Source organism: Nomia melanderi, chromosome 9 (genome assembly GCF_051020985.1).
Source record: "Nomia melanderi isolate GNS246 chromosome 9, iyNomMela1, whole genome shotgun sequence".
In the NCBI taxonomy this organism is placed as follows: Eukaryota; Metazoa; Arthropoda; class Insecta; order Hymenoptera; family Halictidae; genus Nomia; species Nomia melanderi.
Genome location: NC_135007.1, coordinates 10909119 through 10932449, shown reverse-complemented (window position 1 = coordinate 10932449; position 23331 = coordinate 10909119). Strand labels below are relative to the sequence as shown.

General features: G+C 40.4%; 1 protein-coding gene and 1 non-coding gene across 3 annotated transcripts in view; both read left to right on the top strand.

The window, feature by feature from the left end:
- The window catches only part of ec (ubiquitin specific peptidase echinus), a 104608-nt gene that overhangs the window by 14478 nt on the left and 66799 nt on the right, over positions 1-23331 (top strand). Inside the window, exons 1-2 of one of the 2 annotated variants that reach the window (XM_031990128.2) lie at positions 10995-11092; positions 11978-12233. In XM_031990128.2, the coding sequence (XP_031845988.2) occupies positions 12003-12233 (231 nt within the window). In that variant the 5' untranslated portion in view covers positions 10995-11092; positions 11978-12002. Of the gene's footprint in view, positions 1-10994; positions 11093-11977; positions 12234-23331 lie in introns of those variants that run through there. The other variant, XM_031990127.2, reaches the window with a different exon arrangement.
- TRNAE-CUC (transfer RNA glutamic acid (anticodon CUC)) lies at positions 7161-7232 on the top strand. The gene has a single exon. It is a non-coding gene; the product is annotated as a tRNA-Glu (tRNA).

Sequence of the window (23331 nt, the reverse complement as noted above, 5' to 3'; positions counted from 1 at the left end):
GTTTGCTTTCTTTTCTTGTTTTCTTTCGAGAGCGCGGGACACGGGCACAGCGCGAAGAAGCTTTTAGTAACAATACGTGCTTCCCGGTAGATTGTTTGTTTCTTTGAAAATTGAGAAGGCGTATTGGAAAGTTGTAGCTGTAAACGGGAAAATGAAGTTTCGGTTGAAGTGACTGCCAGAGATCTTCAATTAAGATTTATTTCGGATGATAATAATTAGACATTTTTTTGTTGAAGCGGAAGATCGCTTAGGATTCTTCAGAGGAAGAAAATTTGTATTTTATGTTTATTACTTATCAAGAATAGTGCTTGTGTCAGTTCAGTCGTATACTTGGCTCGTTCTCAAACCAATAACTTTCAATTTCACGTTCATATCACTCGAAAAAGCAAATCCGCGCAAAGGGAGGCCATATTCCTTAAAAGGCTCAACTCCACGCCCATTCCCAGCAATGTGTTGCAACCCTCCATTGCAATCTCTCCTCCTTTTATAAACCGAAGTACTGACCGGTTACACACTAATTTCAGCCTCTTTCGACGCTGCTGCCTTATTAGAAAAAATCTTGCATCCTTCATTTCTGAGTAAGCGTTAACAATTCTCGCACAGACAATAACGATATCCATTTTCGCGAAACACTGATGTTCGTTCTTTATTTCATAAGAAACCAACTATTGGGAAATAGAATAAAGAGATAGTAAGTGTCTATGATTGCACTTGAAACTTGAACGCTCTAATCCACTCGAACAATAATTGCTCAATTTGAGATAAACATACACTCTCCCTTCCAATATTTTTACTCACTCAACCTTCGCTTACTTAACCATAATTTCTGCATTCATCCCGATCGATTCAATCGTTATCAATTTTCAATACTATAAAAATTATCGTCGATAACAACTACCTTTTACACACTACTGAACTCAAATCATGTTAGATTTAAACCTTCGAACGAACCCAATAATCAAACTTCCACATTTAAATTTATTCCCAATTCTACATCCGCTCGAAATAAACCATCACCATCCTTCCTGCTTTCCTAAATAACAACAACGAAAATCCGAAATTCACTCGGATTTTTAGCATGCACCCAAGAAAATTTCTCAACGCTCAAACGCTTAATGCTCATCCCCGTCGACACGGAACGAAACGCGAATTTTCGAGCTTCAACCTTGTCATTTTTCGTTCTCGAGCCGTGACACCGGCCAACGCCGCCACGAATTCGTGTTTTCATCGTTGGGCCAGGTGTGCGGTTCAGTTTTGCGGGTTCTTCCGTGCTTTTTTTCTCCTCGGTCTCGTCTGCCGGGATCGGGTTAGCCGATCGTGGGGGGATGAGGGCGTGAGGGGGCCGAATAAGTGCAGTGGCAGGGCCACGAACCGGTTCGCCGGTTCGCCGGTTCGCCATCATTACGACGTAACTCAAGCGACCCTGAGGAGGCTTCGGACAGCACGATAATCAGGAGGCCGTATTATCATCACGAACCCGGCGTTCCTACGCATTATTATCGCCGACTCGTCGGAGGTGTAAAGTATTTCGTTCGCGGCTGAAATTCAGCCGGCTTCGCCTCCGGTCCCTGAACGGCGAGGCCGTTTGTTCCGGGACAGTTTTTCACGGTCCTGTATCTGTCATTATACCGGACGCTTTAGAGGAAAATATTGCATAATTTCTCTCCGTTGCGGTTGTGTACGTTGTTTTGCTTCGATTTGAATAACAGGTACCTCGCTCGGTTTTAGCTCCGACGAAACAAGTTTAAGGGATGAAGTTATCCTCGAAAGTTTAAATAGTGACGAACAACCTTTCGAAACGGTTCAAAGTGCTCCTCGTAGAATTTATAATACACTTTTCGTGCCTTTCGTTGAACGGTTGATTATTTCTAAGTTATCGTCGTTGTCGTTAGTAGATCTAAGTACCGTCGATAGTCTCCCGCGTGATCGTAGTCTCGCGGTCTTCCTCGTCGATATAATCCCGCCGTAATTTCTGTCGCGGTTACCGATGCCTCGTAAAGTTTGAACGCGTCTCGTTTGTACCTCGGATGAAATTGTTTCCTACGGTCCGTGCCACGAAGGATGCAACAAACGGGGCCCGGGGGCATAAAATGTTTCTACGCACATGATACTGCAAAAGGACAATTTATCGCGAGCGGACCGCGTTACCGCAGCCTCGTGCGCCCGCTTGGCCCTCTTGTCAAGAGGCTCGTGATATTTTACGCATGACCGGTTCAGCAAGTTTTTCCCGAAGGCCGCAATCGCGATGTGCAACTGGGCAACATTTGATACTCGGCGCGCAGGTGCATCCTTGAAAAAATTCGCGGGCGCGCTCGCCCCTTCGAAAACGCGGCGTAATCCCGGCCCTCGACAAGAAAAATCCGCGTCCACTTTGTTGAACCCTTTCGGCTCGAAATAGGTTACCTTTATTTTAAAGATATCGTACTCTTTTTGTCGAAAATATAAATTTCACCTTAGAAATTGGATTTTGGTTACTTCGATCTAAGTATCTTTGAGTTCGTGCAATAATTCAGTTTCTTTTGATTTCTTTATTAGAGATACTTATTAAGTTGCACATTTAAAAAGTAGATTTTGGGTTTTATTAGATGTGGAAGCTTTTTTTTAGGTAAGCTTATTTAAAGGTAGTTCTTTCTATTAAGTTCCCTGAATGCACTCGTCACAATAATAAATTAAACAGCGCTATAGTCGGTAAGTGATTTAATGATGCCGCAGGCTTCAACCACAAAGAGGTTTAGGAGCGAACCACTGGAATCATTCTCGGAACTGAATTACCTAATTGCTCGAAGGCTGGTTAGTCATTTTTGTCCAGGATGGGAGCGCTACTCGCATTAAAGGAACACCTGTGAGCTAGATTATAGTAATTGACGCTTCCGAAGGTAAGATCTTGCGGAAGCGACGAACGAACGGCGAAATCATTAGGGCCTGAGCTTGTCGTTCTTTGTCACGGGTAAAGTACAGGGCGATTGACGTATTCCGTCTCATAATTGAGAGATTTTAAGTCCTGCCGTTTCTTTAAGGGCTCATAAACATAAAATCTGGAATTATAGGTCTTTCTTAACTTGTTGTTACAATGAAAAACTACATCTGAATAATTAAGCGTCATCAGAATACATTTATTACTTACATCATCCGGTATCGTAATATTTTTTAAATAAACCGATGTTAATTTCTAAGAAAAGTTTTATTAAATCCCTGCCTCATGAGTATTCATCATCTTTATTCATCGGTTGATGCAACTTTCGTCCAGTGAAAGGTCAAGAAGATATTCTTAATTGAAACTTCACTGTCATATAATTAAAGCATCGACGGATTGCTAATTGGCACACCAGGAAATAAACTGATACAAAATTTTTAAATGTTATAAAACGGTTTATGCACGCGTCTTATTCCAGACGCTCGGAAGCGCTATTTCATTTTTTAATCTTATTTTCTTAATCGATTCGTTGATAAGAGTTTGGAACGTGATGAATGCTCCGAAAGTTTTTAGCTTATAAACCACTCGATGCGTTATCGGGGAAACTTTCGGAAGCGTGCTCATATAAGTGGAAAATCCTTAAATCTCTAGGGCGAAAAATGGACCAAGCAAAGCCGGAATTATCACGTCGATCACCGTTCTCCGGTGATGGGGCTGAAATCCTACTTGACGCGTTCAAAATCCTTTCTACCGATTATGCGCGGTCGAATCGAGGTATTTTCTTGCTGCCTCGGACATCAATTCATTTATTTATATCGTTTAAAAAAAAAATTCAATAATCTTCTCAGAATTTATTTAAATAAAAGCGAACAAGATGCTATTTACATGTCACTTTACTGTCGAAAAAGCTTCGAACGTCATCTGGGAAAGTTCCATCTGGCTCCAATAATAATAATTGGGACGTTTCGGTAATGCGTTATACGTGTTCCTCTCGTGTTCTTTATCGATGAAGATAATGTAAATCACGTGGTTGTTCGCTCGCACAGTTGTGATACTTAATTAACGAGTTATTCCATTGAAGTTTTGTCCTCCCCATTGTGCCGGTGGAATCCCACCGCGAATTTCCGTATTCCTATCTCCAATCTTCACACTTCACCACGTATTCTACCCATTCCTGTCATTTCCATTCGATATCCATTCTTCGCGAAAAGTCGATTGTTCCTGATCGAGACTGCCCGAATCTGCAAATGAGATTCGATATCGAGCCCACCAGATTCCCATCTAAAAATAGAACGATAGTATCCTATATAATTACGAAAACCATCATCTCAAACGACATTCATCATTCGTATCTCTCTAAAGAACATTCTTCTGTTCAAACATCAATCAAACACATATTCATTATTCTCATCACATCAAACTCGTAACGAAGGTAAACAGAATCGAACAAATACGAATCTCACTTAATTCTATCAAGTCCAAATGAAATATTCTTCTATCGCCAATTATACTTCTTTAGAGCAAACGTAAACGTACGATAATCGTAGAATTAATTTCATGTTTTAGCGAATTAATTCTACTGAATCCGTCAATGAAATAAACCGGATGGAACAAATCATACTGACATTTTCATTATTCATCTTCCGTACAAAGATCAATCGCACGCTTTCAATATTTCAAGAAAACGGAACTTAACGCGATACTTCCCAACGCTCCCGGCAAAAACTAAATTTAATCAGCGTAAAAAGATCCATACTCGCGATCTCGGCGCACGTAATGGCGGGCAAGAGCCGCTTTTCCGTTCCGGAGCGTATATTTCAAACTTTTTCTCCATCCGGCGAAATCTTTCGGCGCGTCGCGTTGAAGCGTTGCCGGCGAACAAGCGCTGCCAACTTTCTTCTGCGTCTTCGCGTAATTGTTTACCCCCGCGTCGAACGAGCTGCGGTTATAATCGCGAAAGAAGGAATTCCACCCAGGAGCCGCGCGAGCCTACTCTCCGCATTGCGGTGAAACGCGCGATGATGCTGACGCGTATAAATCCGTCGGAGCCACATTAAACGCGCGCCCGGCTAAACGGACCCAGTTGTATCTTTGGACGGAAAACGGCCGGCTTTTCATTTTAATTTCGTTGCTGTCGTTCCCGCGTGTTCCGCGGCGCGATAACGATCCACGCGCCCCGCGTTTTAATTATGTCGGGGACTTCGCCGACTTCAACGCTTCCCTACTGCGCGAGATTCGTCGCGGAACTCAGCCGGAGCTTACCAATTACTCGCGTGGAAACACGTTTTTAACAATGTTTAACACTTATCGAGATTTGGTTCGCAGGTGTTGTGCGTTGGATAATTTTCTATTGAATCGTTTGGAGGAATAATTAGTAGGTGCGTTGAATTCTGCAACTTCGAGCTCAGTGTAGTAAGATTATTACTTGTGCGATGGAATGTTAGTTTCTCTATAGCTGCATGGAGTATTAGAAAAGTGTTACAAACGTAGATTTTATGAAATAAAATTTTTTATTAAGTTTGATGGATAGATAGAAAGATAGATAAATAGAGTTAATTAATGAATACAATTCGTAACTAGTTATTCATACATTCTATTAATAATATATAATACAAATAAATGGCATTAATTATAAGATGCGCAATGTATCTAATAATAGTACTAAGTAACGTAACATAAATTAATTCCCAGATCTATTTCGAGACGCGCCGAGATAAAAAGGTCTACCAGCATTTTCTCGCGTGAAAAGTTCAGGCTGATTTCTTGCGAGATAGCCGACGCATAATAGAAACGATGCAGATTAGAAGGGTTTCCTAATCAAGACATTAGCAGGAAATGATAATATGTAATTTAATTCGAGTGTTATCTTTCCCGCGGGTTAGGCGTCCTGGCGCCTCCCGCGGTCTTCACCGAGCGTCGACTTGTGTGTCCAACGGAAATAACCTCGAGATAGCAACAGGCCACGGGTTTATGCCATAATACGCGACTCTCCTTTCCACGTCACTTCCGTTTTTCGCTTTTACTTCCCGGTGGTTTCTTTCTTGAGGGCACCGCGGCGCCAGATAGTTGATTCTGCCAGAAAATAAGATAACCATGGCGTCTTTCTCGAACGCCGGAAGTGGCCTCGATGGGTTTTCAAGGAACCCGCGGAACTTGATTTTCCGTAGAACCATTAAAATCTCTAAAACCGAACGGCGAAGGCCTCGGCGAATTACTGTTTTCGCTTTTTTCCTCACTCGGAATGCTCTTTCCTTAATCATTCGTTATTCCTCGTGCCTTGTATAGAATTTTTACGACTCACCAGTAAACTCGAGCATCCTTGATAGTGTATACAATTCCTGTATCGCTTAAACTTTACTTAAATATTCCATTTAACGAATTCCACAATTGCTGCAAGGAATATATTAAATCGATAATGGGATGATTATTATTGATACGTTCGGTGACGAATTTTATGATTAGGAGAGAGGGAGATAGCGGGAATTCTTGGAAGTAGATTTCTTTATCACACGACATGTTAATTGCTGGATCTTCTTCGTTTGAACCGTTAGAATCGACGCGAGTTCCGTGGAAGTTCCAAGAAAGCGTACAGTGAAAGAACCTAAAAGAAACTCTGTAAACTTGTGGATGGTGGTCGGTCTATAAATACGCTTGCGTACATTGTCATTCAGGACAACGGAGCTTTATTACGTTGGCATGCGTAACACGTAGGGGATGGTCTTGGAAGGTAGAATAAGATGGCGATGAGGAGCCCGAAATTTTCAGCTTCCCGAAAGCTGCCTCTTTATCGGACACATTGAGAATCCGTTGTGTGTAACATATCCACGTTGAATGTAAATTACGTGTAATAATATCCATGAAATAATTATAAATTCTATTGTGCTCCATGAATTCTGAGGCAACTCATTGTTGAGCTATAGACGCGTTGGAATTACATTCAGAAGTTTTGAAAATTAACGTATACATTAATAATAACGGATAATGACGTTTATGTTACGAATTGACGTTCCTTTGTTAGTATTAAAATTTTCAATTATATGTTCTACGAAATGTTTACTATTTATGAAGAAAATTTGTTATTGTCAATGAGAATTGGTCGTTTATGAGTTAAAGTGTTTATTTAATATTGAAGAATATATTTTATAATCGATTAGAATGAATAAATATAAAATTAAATAATTTTCTTATTATTTAAATTATATATAAGTTCGTGAAGTAGCCTTTACGGAAATCTGTATTTCAATTCTCCGGTATGGTCTAGTGGCTAGGATACCTGGCTCTCACCCAGGAGGCTCGGGTTCGATTCCCGGTACCGGAAAATAATTTCTTTTTCACTTTTTTTTTTGTCAATTTGTTTAATAATATGGTGTTATATGCTTTAATGCCGTTCATTAAAAATTGAACAATATGAAAAATTTGCGTATATTCCTAGAAAGAATTTATGATATTCACATGTCAGTCTCATTAAATGGTTTTATCTTAAGATTTTAATCATTCAAGATATTGTGTTATCTATTCTATGTCTTGAATTTAATGTACAATTAACACCACTTGCAGCAAAACGTTTGAAAATTGTCTACTTTCGTAAAACAAACAACATATGCGTTTCGGATGATAGTACCACACATCTATTCACACATCTTAGCGAACGCCACGATACTCAGCGCTGATAACGCAATCTGAAATTAAATCGCGGTTTCACAATGGTTCCTTTGGGAACGGAAAATTGACGGACGTGCATTTCAAAGTGCTATTTCTGTTTCGTGGGTGTTTATCGAGAAAGGCTACTGAGAAAGCTACGTTTCGAATAGAGCGACGCGATTCAATCCAAATTTCTCGTATTAGATAATTAATTGAACTATCTCCGTTTTAATTAGCATTATGCTTAATAATCGTTATTTACTAAGTACTACAATAAAAGGAAATATTCGAAACTATTCACAGCGTAAGATATACTATAAAGTCTCCGAACATGTTGAAAATTTAAAGTGTCTCAAGATTTATGGATCGAAGTGCATAAATGAATTTTGCATCTACAATCGTATACAAGCATATATTTGACAGAGAACGATTTGCATTAAACTGTCACGGTGAATTCTCATACTTTTCGGAATTAATACGATAATTTGTTTAACGTCCCAGTAATTTGCTACATTTCCTTCCGAATTCCAGGAAGCTGTAGACAGAACTTAGGGCAATGAATAATCTTAAGTGGAAGGAATTTTTTATACTCGGCCGTAGAATGTAGGTAAATTGCGGGGCAGAGCTCAGGAGACTCGTAAAACCCACGGTCGTGCGGAAGCTTTGCAACATAATCAGAGAATGAATTTTGCGGAAATAATAAAAAAAAATACGAGAACGTGTTACTTTACGATTGCTTTTCATAAAAGACTTGAGCTGAATTTGCCGGTACACGTGCAAGATATTGCTTTAATACGTGATAATCGCCAGTACATTCAAAAGAAACATGCGACTGAATTTTGCAATGTTTGCCACTTCAAATTCACCGTTTAATCAAAGAAGCTCCTGACAGTTATTAAAGTACAAATACAATGAAGGTCTCCATTTATTATTCTGAAATATGAAGGCACACAATTTATCAGATAACCCATTTCACGTTTCAAAGGTGCTAATTAAGTGTTTACAGACTTCGAAGCTGAATAAAACGCTTAAATGAGGAATATATAATTATAAGGTACTCAATTCTTGTACCGAACGATACGTACATGCGCAAAGAACGCAAAGAAGACGGATATTTATGTCGTTAGTGATACCTGCGTCTACGTGAATCGAATTTTGCGTGCATTTTGCATATACCACACCGTTCCTTGAAGTTAATCAGGCACGTGCCTGGCATTAGCGTATCGCGTATCGAATGGTTGTAACAATACCGAGAAATCGTATTCAACGAATCAATGAACACCGAATCGATATTCGCGAGCCATTCTCCGCGATCCCCAATGCTCAGTCCGGTGAAACGCGGCCTCGGCCGAGGATCTTCAAGGAAAACGACATAGCGGTGAACATTTTTTTAATTGCACGCGAACCAGTAAGTACAATTCGAAGCTGGCCGAGGAATGTATCCACGACTTTACCACCGGCAATTTCTTGCTATCTTGGAATAAACTGCATTCTCAAATTCAAAAATCACACGAATTATTTTCAACAGGTTTTTACAAAATAATTCAAAATAATCGTAGAAATATAAATAACAGTACCATCGCTACTTTTATTCTAAACAGAAATTCATTTATGCGAACGGAAGTTTCACGATCGGTTTATTTATCACCTGAACCTGGTCAGACCAAAATATTTAATTAGCTTTCGGCTTGCTTCTTCATTTGCAATTCGTCGGGATTCACAATGAAATAAATTTCCCACTAATTCGTTGTTTGTATATTCGCTTAATTATGCGTGGTCCGGCTAGGAATTGTGAACTCGGGTTTAAGTCTGGACATTTATTTCCAGAGTCCCACTTTTCACCCAAACGATGCGCGAGTCACGCGTGGCCATTGTAACGGTAAAACTCGTAACGTATTGACTCCGACGTAATTTCTTCAGTTTCGCACTCTCCAGTGTGTCTCCCCTCTGTTCGCGAGGGAACACTATTAGCTTCGCCGCGTTTTAACACCGTTATCTTACATGAATTTGAGATACGCGGGGACACGGAGCAGCGTTACCCTTCATTTCGTTTACAAAAAACAGGATATCGCATGCAACCGTGTACGTATGCACTTTCCCGGGACACACAGCTTCCCGGATAATTACGATCGAACTGTTACTTTGTTTCATCCGCTCCCAAAGACATGTACTCCGCTTGACAACTGTAATTGGGAGTAACCGCTGCTCCCGGTATGCTTACGCAAACAGATTCTTACAAATTAATCTACAAACGCGGTGATGTTCGCCAGAAATTTGCTATATTACGAATTTCATTTAGTTAGAGATAAAAGATACTTCAACATTTGGTAGAAATGAAAAATGGTAAAAGTTCCCATCAAAATGTGGAACCAAGAAATCTCATTTCAATCGTTCCAAATTATTCCTCTCTCATTTTCCTGTGATTTACAATATCAGAAGCAATATCAATTTCGATGAAAGGGAAGAAAACAAACTCCACGTCAGAAATTCGCAAAAAGATTGTTCTATCTATTAAACAACGTACAACGATCTTAATCCAACGGTATAATTACAAATCTTCCTATCGAATCGATAACAAGCACCACCAACCTCCGCCGTCAATTGATTATTCAAAATTCCGTTTCTAGAACGCGCAACTTGAACATTCCCATCTTTGTGTTCACTGTCAAGAGCGAAAAGCATGTAGTTTCGTAGGGCTGTTCGGAGTTTCCGTCAAAGGAAAGGAAGAAGTCTCGAAGTTTTCCGCGTAGAAAGGGAATTAAAGAGGATGCTGAATGAAGCCGATATTATCGGCCGAGCAGAGGGCGGCGAGAGCGAGCCGACATACTAAATGGTACGGCTGAGTGGTCGGCGTTAATTTCGAGGGGCCAAGAAAAGTGGTCGGGCCGAATACGTGCTCGAGAGCCTAAGCTGGCCTGTCGCTGTCTTCGTGGTCGCTTTTAGGGTTCGGTAACAATGCAACCATGGTATTTTTCGCTCGGCAAGGGGACGCCACGGCCGGGGCAAACGTTGGCAACTCGATACGCGTTAGGTTTCAGACGAGGTAAATACCTGTGCGTTTTCGGAATTTCGAAAGTCGGTTTTCGGTTGGCCCGAAACGCTCCTGGATGTCGAGCACTCGATTTATTAGAGATCCAAATCGATTTTGTGATTAATGACAGCCTACAGCGTCTCGATTTAGTCGGATCCATTAAGAGCATGATTGGTATTACTAATTCATATAAATCATATCGCGTGAAATATTCTGATCAGAGAATTGTAATTTTGTTAATCAAGTATCAAAGAATGCGAATTAGGTTTTAGTCAATTCTCTGAGCCACGAATTATTGAAAGATTTTAATTTAACGAATGGGATTTTAACGATTTAGAGTACTATGTTTGAAAAGTTTTTCTATATGAGGGTGCTTGTTATTATATTTACAACGAAGAAAGAGAAACACGGGGAATTAAGTCGTCAAGGAAGGAAACAAGGATTGGAACAATGAGCTTGTTGCGTCTTATCCTTGGATCTACAAACATCTTTTCGCGATCAAGAAGGTAATGGACAGATTTAACACGCTGCCGTTGCTTCCTGAAGAATCTAACGTCACTCGCGTCATAGTTAATTGACTGTTGAATTAATGCATTGTAATAATAATAAGTGCATCCTACGAATGAACGTGTTATAACGGTCGCAGAGGAGCGAGGGGAAAATTTGGAGAAAGGTTTAATTATGTGTGTATAACAGTACAATGAAAATAACGTTATCGCGCGTAGCTATCGGAAAAATGTAGCTCTGTGCGTGCGTATGACTCACAAAGTTGGCTTAGTTTCTAGCTGCGTAGCCGTTTAAATTACCGATTTTACGATCACGTTCTGCTGGTGGTCCGAACAGTGTGCATAATATTTTCCGTAATCTACATACGTGTCTTCCACACAGAAGTTACACGCGTTACGCTCTCATACTATATATTTCACCGAACGCAGAGATGCGTCGGATTGTAAAATTAGATCGAATGGAACTTTTCTTTTAATCATATATTATACAATGACTCATACATTTTCTCAGAAAATAATCGTTTCATTTGCTTAGATTCTTTCGAACCTTTCGAACGTTTATTTTCGAAATAGCTAAAATTGACGAAAGAAACTCGTTAAGAGGAAATGAAAATTAATTATCGTTCGAACAGTCCATGAACTATTCCCATTTTTCTGAACCGTTTTATTAAGATATCTGAAACATTGTCGAGATCTACAGTCAGTGACCAATGATCCATGACACGACCGTATCTTGAATAGATAATTGAACACGAGGCTTGAATATCAATGAGTCATTAGGCCTCTAATCGTATCAGTTACAAGGAATCATTTTTCCAAAGACTTCGAACGTTATTGATCACTGGGACTTTAATGATGAAGTTCGTTCCGCCGTTCCTTTTTCAGATGATACTAACGTAGCTGATTTAGGATGGCGTCCATCATGGGTTTACAGCAGCCAGCTGCATCCCAGGATACCGTGGATTACAGTGGATATTTACAGTCGTCGCAGTGCCATCAAATACATGGAAACCAAGCGAACGGACAGGTTCAAACCAGCCAGAAATCGTCGCCCAGTGATCACAACAACAGCTTCACCAGCACCAAAGGATTACTCAATGGACCTGGCCAGAACAACTGTTTTCTCAACAGCGCTGTCCAAGTAAGTAAAAAATTCACTTGTTTCACACTTCTCACTTAACACGTTCGTATCACTTAACACTAGAACCACCGAACGGGCCAGAATGACCCATTCCAGATTTCTTCTTTTCGCGATTATTAAACAAATATTAGGTGCTTCTCTGGGACATATTAAAGATATTGATTTGTCAATATGCAAATTGAATCATGAATGAATTAAAGTCTCAATAGATGCACTATTGAAGTTTCTATAGAGAAGTTTCAAAAAGTCAATCTCAGATAGTTAATAATTTCCTAGCAAAGATAAGAAGAAGGAATCATTAATATTTGGTATGGCAATTCTTACATCAGTGTATCATATAGCTATTTATGCTATTGAACATTTCCATCTGATATCAATTATCTTACTATAGCTATAATTAGCTATAATTTCTTGTAATTTTGAAGCTCCAATCATTAGTGACCAGCGTATTAACGTCTCGTAACTAATCAACGGAACATTACTCAATAATTTCCATCACATTTTCCTCGAACTTCTATTACTGTATCACACAATTCGCCTAAAAGTATAACCGGTAACAGTTCAATTCTTAATTACAATTTATATACGAAGCACGTTCCGAAACTTTTAATACGATGTAAGCAGCACGGTGTTCGATTACAGTACAATTACCGTTTTTAAATCGTGGCGCGCAGTAAAACTCCTATTTATTAATTATCGGCCGGCTATCCTGCTTCGCCAATAAAACTGCGTTCGGGGACCGGTAACGCAGCTGATATTAACGCGAGTACATAATCAGCATTATAACGAGTACCGATTGATCAAGAAACGAGCACCATAAACTCCAAATGGATCCGTTAACCGTGTACCGTACGTCTCTCCCATAAAAATCGTTATCGTTCTGAGGCCGATCGGATCCAGGCGCGCGATCGACGCGGCCACCGGAAATCGACGCGATCGCGGATCGGTCGTGTCGGGATAAACCCGCGCGTCGCATGGAAAAGGTTGCACGGTTCATTAATGGGAATAATTCACCGCCGCGGCATGAAAGGAAGCCTCTTCCCACGGACAGTTAGAATTTATTATGCCGATCAGAACTGTTTTTCCCAGCTTTTGTGCACCGTCCCGTCCGATACGTAGCGGTAATTGTAACATCCGCAGGAAGCAATTACATCCGACCGGGCTCGATTAGAACAATCGATCGGAATCGAATAGGAAACGTACCACGGTTATCCAGGATTCGGTGCGTTCGATCCTCGGGTTCAACTGCGGGGACTTTCGAAATGTTAACCTTTTGCACTCGTGCGTCGGGTCTCTCTCGATATCAATTCGGTTCGCTGGGCTTCCTGTGCCGAGACTCGCTCGATATTTTTGAGTTACCAATGTTACACAATTTACATTTTATTTTTTGTAGTATTTAATATTGTTGTTACAGTATAAAGCAAAATGTCGGACGGTTAAACTTTTGCTCTTCTGCGTCGAGTTTTACATCAATTTGGTTCGCTGGGCTTCCTGTGCCGAGACTCGCTTGATATTTTTGAGTTGCCAATGTTACACAATTTACATTTTATTTCCTGTATTATTTCAGATTGATCTTATTTTGTATTGCTTGATTTATAAGACAAAATGTCAGGTGGTTAAACTTGTTCTTCTATGTCAAGTCTCACTCAGTTTTATGCACAGGTACTTTTTGAATTTAATTTATAATTTTTTGAGTCATTTTAAATTTAAGTTCATTCGTTTTACTTGATATAAGGAAGTAGTTGAACAATTGTTTCAAAAAGATGCTTATTAACCAATTGCATTTTGATGTTAGAATAAAAGACATAAAATCACAGGGAGTGGTTGGAGGGAAAATGAAAAAATATTCGGAGTGCAAAGGGTTAATCGGCTACGAGGATCGATGTAGAAAGCAGACGGTGTTCACGGGTAATTCGAGTAACGGCCAACGCGGCTCGCATGCGTGTCTGAATTGTGGAATGCTTTGGTATCTGACCCCCGTGCAAAGAGATTTACTTTTTTCTTTTGGTTGGAGGTGAAGCCTGGGAATTTAAATTGAAAAAAAGTAGACATACCGAATAATTAATGATAATTTAAACTGTATTAAAGTTGAGAATAATTGACAAATTTGAAAATTTAGAAGTTTCCATTACGTTTGGAATAAATTGTATTAGGCGCCAAGAATGGAAGAGACGATTAAAATGAATGAACCTGTAGGTAGAGAAATGTGCAGAATGATAACCAATAAACTTTTAAAGGTTCTTGAATTATCATCAGTAATTCTTGCTTTATGAATCGTTACCTTTTGAATGCACGAACGATAGAAAAAAGTGGAAGCAATAAAATGATCATAATTCAGTGGACGACTCAGAAGTGTTTCATTTTAAAATGCGCTTTCCGCTCGAACGTGTTTGAATACGTAAATAAGATAATAAGCCACTTTGCGAGCCATTGAAAGACATAAAAATAGTGATAATTGAATTTTGTTAAAAAGTATAGTAGCTTTTTTTATCGATACCGAAGTACGCGACGCTGGAGATAGCATAATCTAAAGGAAGGTATTAAAAGTATCATTTTAAGTGACATTGGAGTCTCCTTGACGCTCCCTTCACCGACCTTTCGCCTTGAATTATTCTAATGTTCTACCAGATCTCCTTGAACCGCTTAAAATATTCAGTTTCGACAGCCTTTCAAAAATATATGGTTGTACATACATAAAAATCGAATAGGACCTCTTTCGCGATCACAGTTGTAGTATTCTTATCTACTATACACACGAACAAAAATGGCGAATTATCCTTGCTCCAATCTAGACGACAGTTCCTGTTTAATTTATGTAATTCGACACGATTAAGAAAATTCCAATGATCGTCGAATCACATAGTGTCTGATAAAAAGAATAAATTTTTCAAACAAAAATTGTTGTACACGTTCGACAATACGCAATTCAAGCTCAGTTCGCACGATCTTTATTCGTCGGAAATTAACAAATTCGAAAGAGTTCCTCGCCCCATTTCTTCCGAGTCACTCGCTTTCCTCTATATTTACCCATCGTTCGATATTTTTATGGTATCACTCGTTTTTCCCCCGATGATCTATTTGCGTACCCAATATCGCCGCATACCTCACCGAAGGTCAGCTTGCGCCTTTCTGCATGCAACCAGACACACGAGCGTGCACTTGAGTCTTTCGAAACTGCAGTGTGCAGTCGCGGGAGGCGAACGCACGCGGTGCACTCGATACTCTCGAATTATACGCATTATTCAACTGGAAAGCCCAACGAAAAGAATCTGAACGTGTACGTAGCGATTCTTGTACACAAACGTATTCGAAATTGCACAGTGTAATTCCATAATTCCTTATAATCCATTTACTCCTCTCATTAGACGTTTCGACTAAATACTCATTTCTAAGAATTGTTTAACGAGCATCGGGTCGTGTAGAAAAGAGAAGAAGAGAGTCGCGAGCGTAATTGGCGACGCCGGAGTGGCTCCTTTACATCTCTAAATCTCTCCGCCGCGAATTCGTGACTACTTTTCGAATAGCTTTATGACCACGTTCATGATCCAAGTCCATAGTTTACGGTCACGAGCCGCAACGAAATCTTGAAGCCTCCTTCGAAAGCCTTCGAGGCAGACGTAAATATTCATGCCCGTTAAGCGACAGGACACGTGGAGAATCCTCCTTCCACCTCTTCGCCTCCATCTTCTCCCTTTCTCTTCTCTTCATTTCTTTTTTTCTCTCCCTTCTCCCCGGCCCCCGTGCCGTTTACTTCTTTTTTCCTCTTCTCGTTCCTCCGCGGTAATAGCTACTTTTAAAATGTACCGGTAGTCGCGCCATTTTCATCATGATTATCCCACCACCCCGGAGCCGGACAAAAGGTCAGGCCTGTTTTGTTCCTCGTTGACGATGGCGCCGTTCGAGGTTCCATTGATTGATTCTTATCTCGCGGAGGAGACAATTGAGCACCAGCCACTGTGACACTCGGTGTTCATTGATTCGGCGTTGGACGTTGTTCGAATCGTTTCGAATAAATGTTTACTCGATCGGTTACTCTTCATGTTCGATGCGCAACGTTCCAAGGAATCGTCGACTATATTGGAAAGTTTGTTTGTTTATCTCAATGGAATTATGATTTACTTACTTTACATACTCGTAAAATGATTTGCGCCGCTAGTAGCTCGGTTTCGAAAGATTATCTTCCATTTTGATGAGTGGAACTGGTTTCGTCACTTCATTAACATTCGCTGCTCGAAACTATTTACATAAACAGATATGACAACCCTGTGTATAAATAGTATAAGCAACAAACGATCACATATTTCATACATAATTGACAGATTATAATTGCTCTAGCACCGAAGCTGAATAAAAACAATTGAAGTTCCCTAGTGTCTCTTGTTGTATTAATTAATATCCACGGAAAGTGTCGTCAATTTCACGTTTCCGACGGATGCACGGTATTCCATAATACTTTCTCCAATTACGCTGTAATCGTTCTATTAAATTCTGAACGAACCGACTCCGATTCTTCGATCGGGGGAGCCAATTAAACCGGTCGCGGTGGCAATTAAATTCGATCGAAAGGGTAACAGTGGTTTCTAGTTTCTGCGTGCGGAGTTACTCGATTGACTTTTTATTCATGACACGGGACAAAGCAGTTACCACACCCTGGCTGCGTGCGCGGTTTACGCTTCAAACATTTGTATCACGTGTCACGTAGCAACGTCGGGGTGTAGCGTACGCGTGGTTCATGCCGATCGGGCAAGCATCGGTACCTAATGGCGCGCGATCGACCCGACAGATTAGAAGTGCCTCGATCTCGTAACGTATTCCTGTTTACTCCCGATCTATCGCCGTGAAAATTAATCTGTCTCGATCGCTATTCGGCGACCGATCGCCCCTGATCGATGAACCGCCGTCTCTCGCCAACAGAAACGTGACAGGCTCGTAGTAAATGCAAATCGCTGATTCGGTTGACGTAACAAACTAGTTTCTGTAATTTATGAACTTGAACTTTATTTTTTGGACCGTTGGAGCTCGAAAGAAAACGGGTCGGACTTGATTAAAATTGCAAATGGGACGGGACCATTCGGCTTTAACGCTCCCGTTGCCTTCGTTTGGAAAAGAAACCTGAATTTCGGATGCGCGTGTTCAACTGGAATCGTGCTTCTCGTGCAAACGGATTGTTCGAACGGAAAAGTGAATGGACCTGCGGTTTTTAATTTATCCGTGACATGTGCGAGTTTTTTTTAACGCGACGAAGCGAAAATTTGCCAAGGGAACTTTAGTGGTAGCTAAAGTGGTTTCTGGAGATTAATGAACGATTGACTTCATTAACATTTTTTAATTTATCTCCCGGAGTGTTTTGATTTACCGATTTCTTGTCTTATTCGTGTCTTTTTGATCCTACGGCAACGTTCGGAGAAAATTAAACAATCGCGGCTTCTATTCCTCCGAGCAGCGTCCGATAAATGGTAATTTTTATCGATACGATTTAATCGGCCCATAAATTATCGGGCGGGATTAATGAAACCCGGGAGTGTATCACTCGAGGCGCCCTTCGAAAACTGTTTCATTAGTCCGGCCCGACTAACGAATGAATTAATGATATAAAACTCGTTTCGGCTCGTCGTAATGGCACCTCGACGCTAACGGTGTGCGCGACCACTCTCGTTATCGTCGGACCAGACCGGCTGTCTTCGTAAATAACAACTTAGACGAACAAATTTCGACGTGTGCTTTTAAACAATACATTCCATTGTGTTCTGGCCGTTGCAACATTTTTGGAAATACAACGTTTTGAACGTGACAAATAATTCCTGTCGCATGATATTCGTAGAATCAAAAAACATAGGAATCGTTGGACCGACGGAATGGCTAATAATTTTCACGTGCGTTGACACATTACGATTTTCGTTGAAATTTATTTTTCTTTCATTGGTATCCTGGATTTTATTTCCGAATGTAATAGGCAATTGTTCACGTGAACAACGTTGCAGTAATGAACGTGCGTGTCTTGCATCACGGTGAATGGATAAAGTGAAACAATGAAGTTTATGGTCTATGAGTTTCGTTTTTTGTTTCATTAGGATAATAATGAATGAGCTAATGGCCGCGTGCTGGATTGAGCAATGTGTCCCAGTCGTAAATTACGTACGAGTAAGGAGACAGATTTGTGACCTACTTTTCCGGATAATTGGACACGAAGGGATTTGTCAACTGTTTTTCCGATCTTTCCTTTTTCTCCCTTTCGTTCCCGTTCCGTCAAGTTTTTCGTTAATTGGAGGCACTTTCAGTTTTAATGTGGAATGGCCACCGCACTTAACGAGAAATTCCGAGGAAGGCGAACAAATGGTACTTGCAAGTCTGGAAATAATTGACGCCGTTTTTGTCGCGCGATAATGATCACTGGAAAATTCGAAACTTCGGAAACTGGTTCCGAATAATTTACTCAAAGTTACGTATTCATAAAACTCGTTTCTCGGTGAAATATTCAACGGGGTAATTTTTCGTACAGACTTTGTATAACACGAAATACAAGATCGGGGACATAACTCTTTTCGCATTAATGCTTCATATTTAGCACACCCCTCTGTAGATAATAAAAGAATGTTTAACAGATGCACATGTGCTCTTATGCGATTCAATGGTCGGTGTCATCTGTCCCCTATATGCATAGGAGTCATTGACACCATAAACTAGATCCACTGATTTAATAATGTCCCATCTCATTTGCTTAAGTGTTTGCAAAGGTATTATTGAACGCTTCGGACGCTAATTGGAAATACGATGTTGAACATAGTAGCACCCGCGTAGTATTGTTAATAATATTTCATTTCTATCTTTAACATTCAGCTTTAAATATAACATCCGCTTAAAACGGAATTGTATGCTCTCAAAATTATTCTTAAATAATATACCAAACAATAGTGTATTCTACTTCTAATTATTTAATTACAATTCACTAAAAATGGCTGCAATTATGATGAACAAGAAACCGCTTCCTTATTTCACTGATTCATAGGAATAATAATACAGAAAAGAATGTCGTATCAAAACAAATTTATGTCGCAACCCAGTAAGTGCATACCTATTGTCAGTCGAACTGGCAAGAAAAATGACCCCATTTTGTCACTGTATCTCTCACCAGAGCTGTATCTAGGGACTTACAGCCGTTAATGGAACTAGGTTTCGCGCTATCTAAAAACGTTATAGCCGAGATGCGCATATTTGCTCGTGCGCCAAGATAACGTTCCGTCGACGAAGCTGACAGCAAGGAATCTGAGTGGTTTCCTGACAAAGATTAGGTAACGCGTTACTTTACCTTAATCCGCGTACGTGTGCTCTCCGAAGACGCCCGAGAACCGAGAAGAGCTGGCGTAGCACACGAGATATATGTTTCCTCGCCGAGGCGTTGTAATTTGTTGCAGTTGTACGGCGTAATTTTACGTCCGCTGAAACACTAGCAGATCAACCGGAGGAAGTGATTATATTAAGCACACATAAGAGATTTGTAGTTTCAGAGTTGTTATTACGGAGGTATGCGCTACTATTTCCTGAAAGGGTGAGGAGGATCCTGCGGTTTAAGAATATTTGCATTGAAGTCTTTGGAATAGGAAGATCTATTATCTAAATTAATTTGTACCCATTAACCCCTGCGATACAGTATCATATTTGATAACTATTATCAACGAAATGGCACTTAGTGCTTTTTATACTGCTCTATTTAATGTTTGCTTTGTTAGAGAACGAAGGTGGGACTTTGGAACAGAATTGTACTAAACAGAGTACTAAGAATCCTTCGATTAGTATTAATTAAAGGATTTACAGAGTATTAACAATCCTTAAAATTAAAAAGGATCCTTCGAGTACAGTTGTTGGTGAATATTTAATATGTTTACCCCAAAATATTCCGCGCGACACGAAAACACCATACTCGTAAAAACGAGGAGGAAGATGAAAAATTCAAGAAGAGAGGCTATCGATCGGGATACGCGTTGGCCCTCGCAAATTTCCATCGGAACCTTTAAACTATTCAATCCTCGCCAAAGATCTATCACCGTGCGCCGTAGTAAAGTCCATAAATGAAACCGCGCGGAGTCGTAACTTCGACGGAACACCGTACACCTGGGATTCATCCATGGTGATTCAAGCCCGTGATGTGTCGATGGATAAAGGATAGCATTGTACGCCTGTGGGATGGGAAGTGGCAGTGTCAATTGCACCCGAAAGTCGCACGAGAAATTTCCCAAAGTTAATACTCATTCAACGAAATCATCCCTTCTTAACGTTCAATTAAATTACATAATTATTATACATCTTCCATTCGAAAAAGGGATTGATTCATGTAAAGATAAATTCGTGAAAAGTTCAATCCTGCCATGCAATATCGTGTTAAGCTTGTGAATCATTGAATTCGTTAACGTTCAAATGAAACATTACGGTGTTATCATCGATCGTTATGCTTTATAATAAACGTGGATATAGATAAACACGGAATTGTTCTTTGGTTTTAGTTAATTGTTGGCACCAAAGTAATTATAGGAGAAGGGTTGAAGGGCTGTATCCGTGTCTGGTGTCATTTCCCGGCTAATTGTAATAGGAAACTGATTCATCTGCTCGCGGTAATTAGACTCGCGACGCGGGCCATGTCCTCGAGAGCGAGATCAAGTTCCCTTACATTGGATTAGCGTGGCGCAGTGGGAATATCGATAAGAGAATCATTTGTGTAGGTTGTCTCTGGCGAGACTGCGAAGACGAAAGGGAGTCTTTATTACGAAGAGAGGGGTCATCGTAGGAACCTTGAACCCTGAGATCGACGTGGCGTGGGTGCGCCGAGCGTGTATATCGATCACTGTCTTAATTTGCTTTCATTTGCTTGCGTGCCTGCTTCACTTTGGTTTGTAGCCGGATCGAGTCAAATTTTGTTTGACCAACGAGTGAAAGATAATAGTAAGACAACAGGTAAACAAAGGAAAGAATTACAGTTCGTTGCTGGTAACGATTGAGAAGTTTGCAAAATTTGCGAACAAGTTATATTTGAATATCGTTAATAGCACTTGTTCACGCCTGAGTGTTAAACTGTTAATTTAGAAATAAAAAATTGTAAATATGTCATGGTTGAATCGAATGTTTCGATGTCACGAGGGTAGTAGGGAATTGTAAGAGGTTTAATTAGGTAAGGAGAAAGTTTTAATGGATTGATTTACAGCAACGTTTTAAGGAAAGTGGCATTTCGAAGTGCCCTCAGGTCACAAGGGGTTAAACAGCACGCGACACTGGCAAACGTGTCGAACGAGCTGTCCGATAAGATCTCACGAACGTAAAAAAGAAGCATTTTGCTTCCGTAAACGAGCGGGCACGCGTTCAAATGCAGCCCTTGTGTCTTGTTACCGGTGCAATCGCTTCTATCACGGCCGTTCACAATGCGCTCCTCTCCACCGCTGTCTGTCACGACTGCCACGTCGGCGAAATTGTAAATACTCTTATGCAGGCTTCTCGTCTTTTAGCAGGGAAATTGACACGATTACCGTCAGACGGCAGGCGCTTCAATGGATTTCCTTGCCAGTTTTTATTCTGCATTCTCCTCTACAGATGATTGCGGATCGTTTAAGCTCCACAGTCGTGAAACGTCCGAAGAGAACGTTCGTCCTTTACACATATTTGAAATATAAGATCAATCATGTTTTCAACGATTATTACAAAATGAAATTTCGTTGAAATGTAGCTGAAACCTGTGAATCCCGTTTTTATTTTGAAATGTTTGAAAATATAACAATTGCCTCGATTGCAAAGAGTTAATTTCAATTAATACTTTGAATTCGTAGAATTCGTAAATTAACGACTACGGTTTATATTTCTAATATAGATTTCGCTACTACTATGAATGTTTCGGTTACTCTGTCAAGTAAATAACATCGCAAGGATGTTTCGCGTTTAGGTTCCGTTCAGTTTCCGCCATTAAGAGACCTAAACGATCTTCTGCGAGCCATGTGTCTACCGAGCAGCGTGTTGTTTCACGAAACAAAAAGCGATCTAGCCATCCATCTGGTGGCACGTGGCTGATCCGCACCTGACCCCATCTCTGCGCAGGATTTACTTGTACGATTGGTGAAACATCGGTGTAGGATAGCGGCGCGTGCCGTACCTCCATCGAACATCTGCTCAGCTGGATGCAGATGCACGTACGTAGTCGGTACGTAGCGAGATTCGATGGTGATCTGATGGAATTTTAATGTGCTGCCCTGCCATCTGTGGCGACTTTTCACGCCTACATGATCAGCGTTACATAAACGAGAGTAATTCTGTCGTTATATCCATTGCACAGCAAACCTTGTCCTTAACACTAAAATTACCGAGCAGTTGAATTGACTTTTCGAAATTCCTCTATAGAAACTTCGATAGTGCATCCATTGAGACTTTAATTGACTTAACATTCAGTTGGCGTACTACTAAATCAATTTCTTTAATGATTTCTCGGAGAAACATCATGATTTCTTGCCCAATTGCGGTAACAGAGATGTTTTATCGAACATAATTCAGTCGAAGAAGAGACAAATTCCACACTTATTCTATGTCTGCGTTTACTCAGCAGCATTGCAATTAATAACAGAAAAATATTCAATTCAGACTTGGAAGAATTAACTGACATTCATATTTATCAAATTCTATTCGAAATCTTCATCGCGAATGACACGATATTGTAGGCCAAGTGGTTAATAATCGCAAAAAGAAGGAATCAGGAGTCATTTCGACCCGTCCGCTGGTTTTAGAGTTAATATTTACTCAAAGTATCGAACACATATGACAAAGCGCAAGGTGCCAAGGAGAATCGCACGCAAACTTGCAGCTGATGACACGTATCAGCGAAATGTCCGCACGAATTCCGGAGATAATTACGGAAACGTTGGAGAGGGCACGCGAGGGAAAATAAAACGCCGCGTTCCTCTCTGAAATTACATTGCGCCCCTTAAAACGCTGTAACTCGAGTTAAATTAAACGTCAACATTTCGCCGCGTACGCGGACTCTTAAAGAGGTTATCCCCGAAAGGCGACCAGCGTCTAGCGGAGCACGCCCGTTTAATTTATACAAAAGCGAGCTCTCGTGAATCCTTCG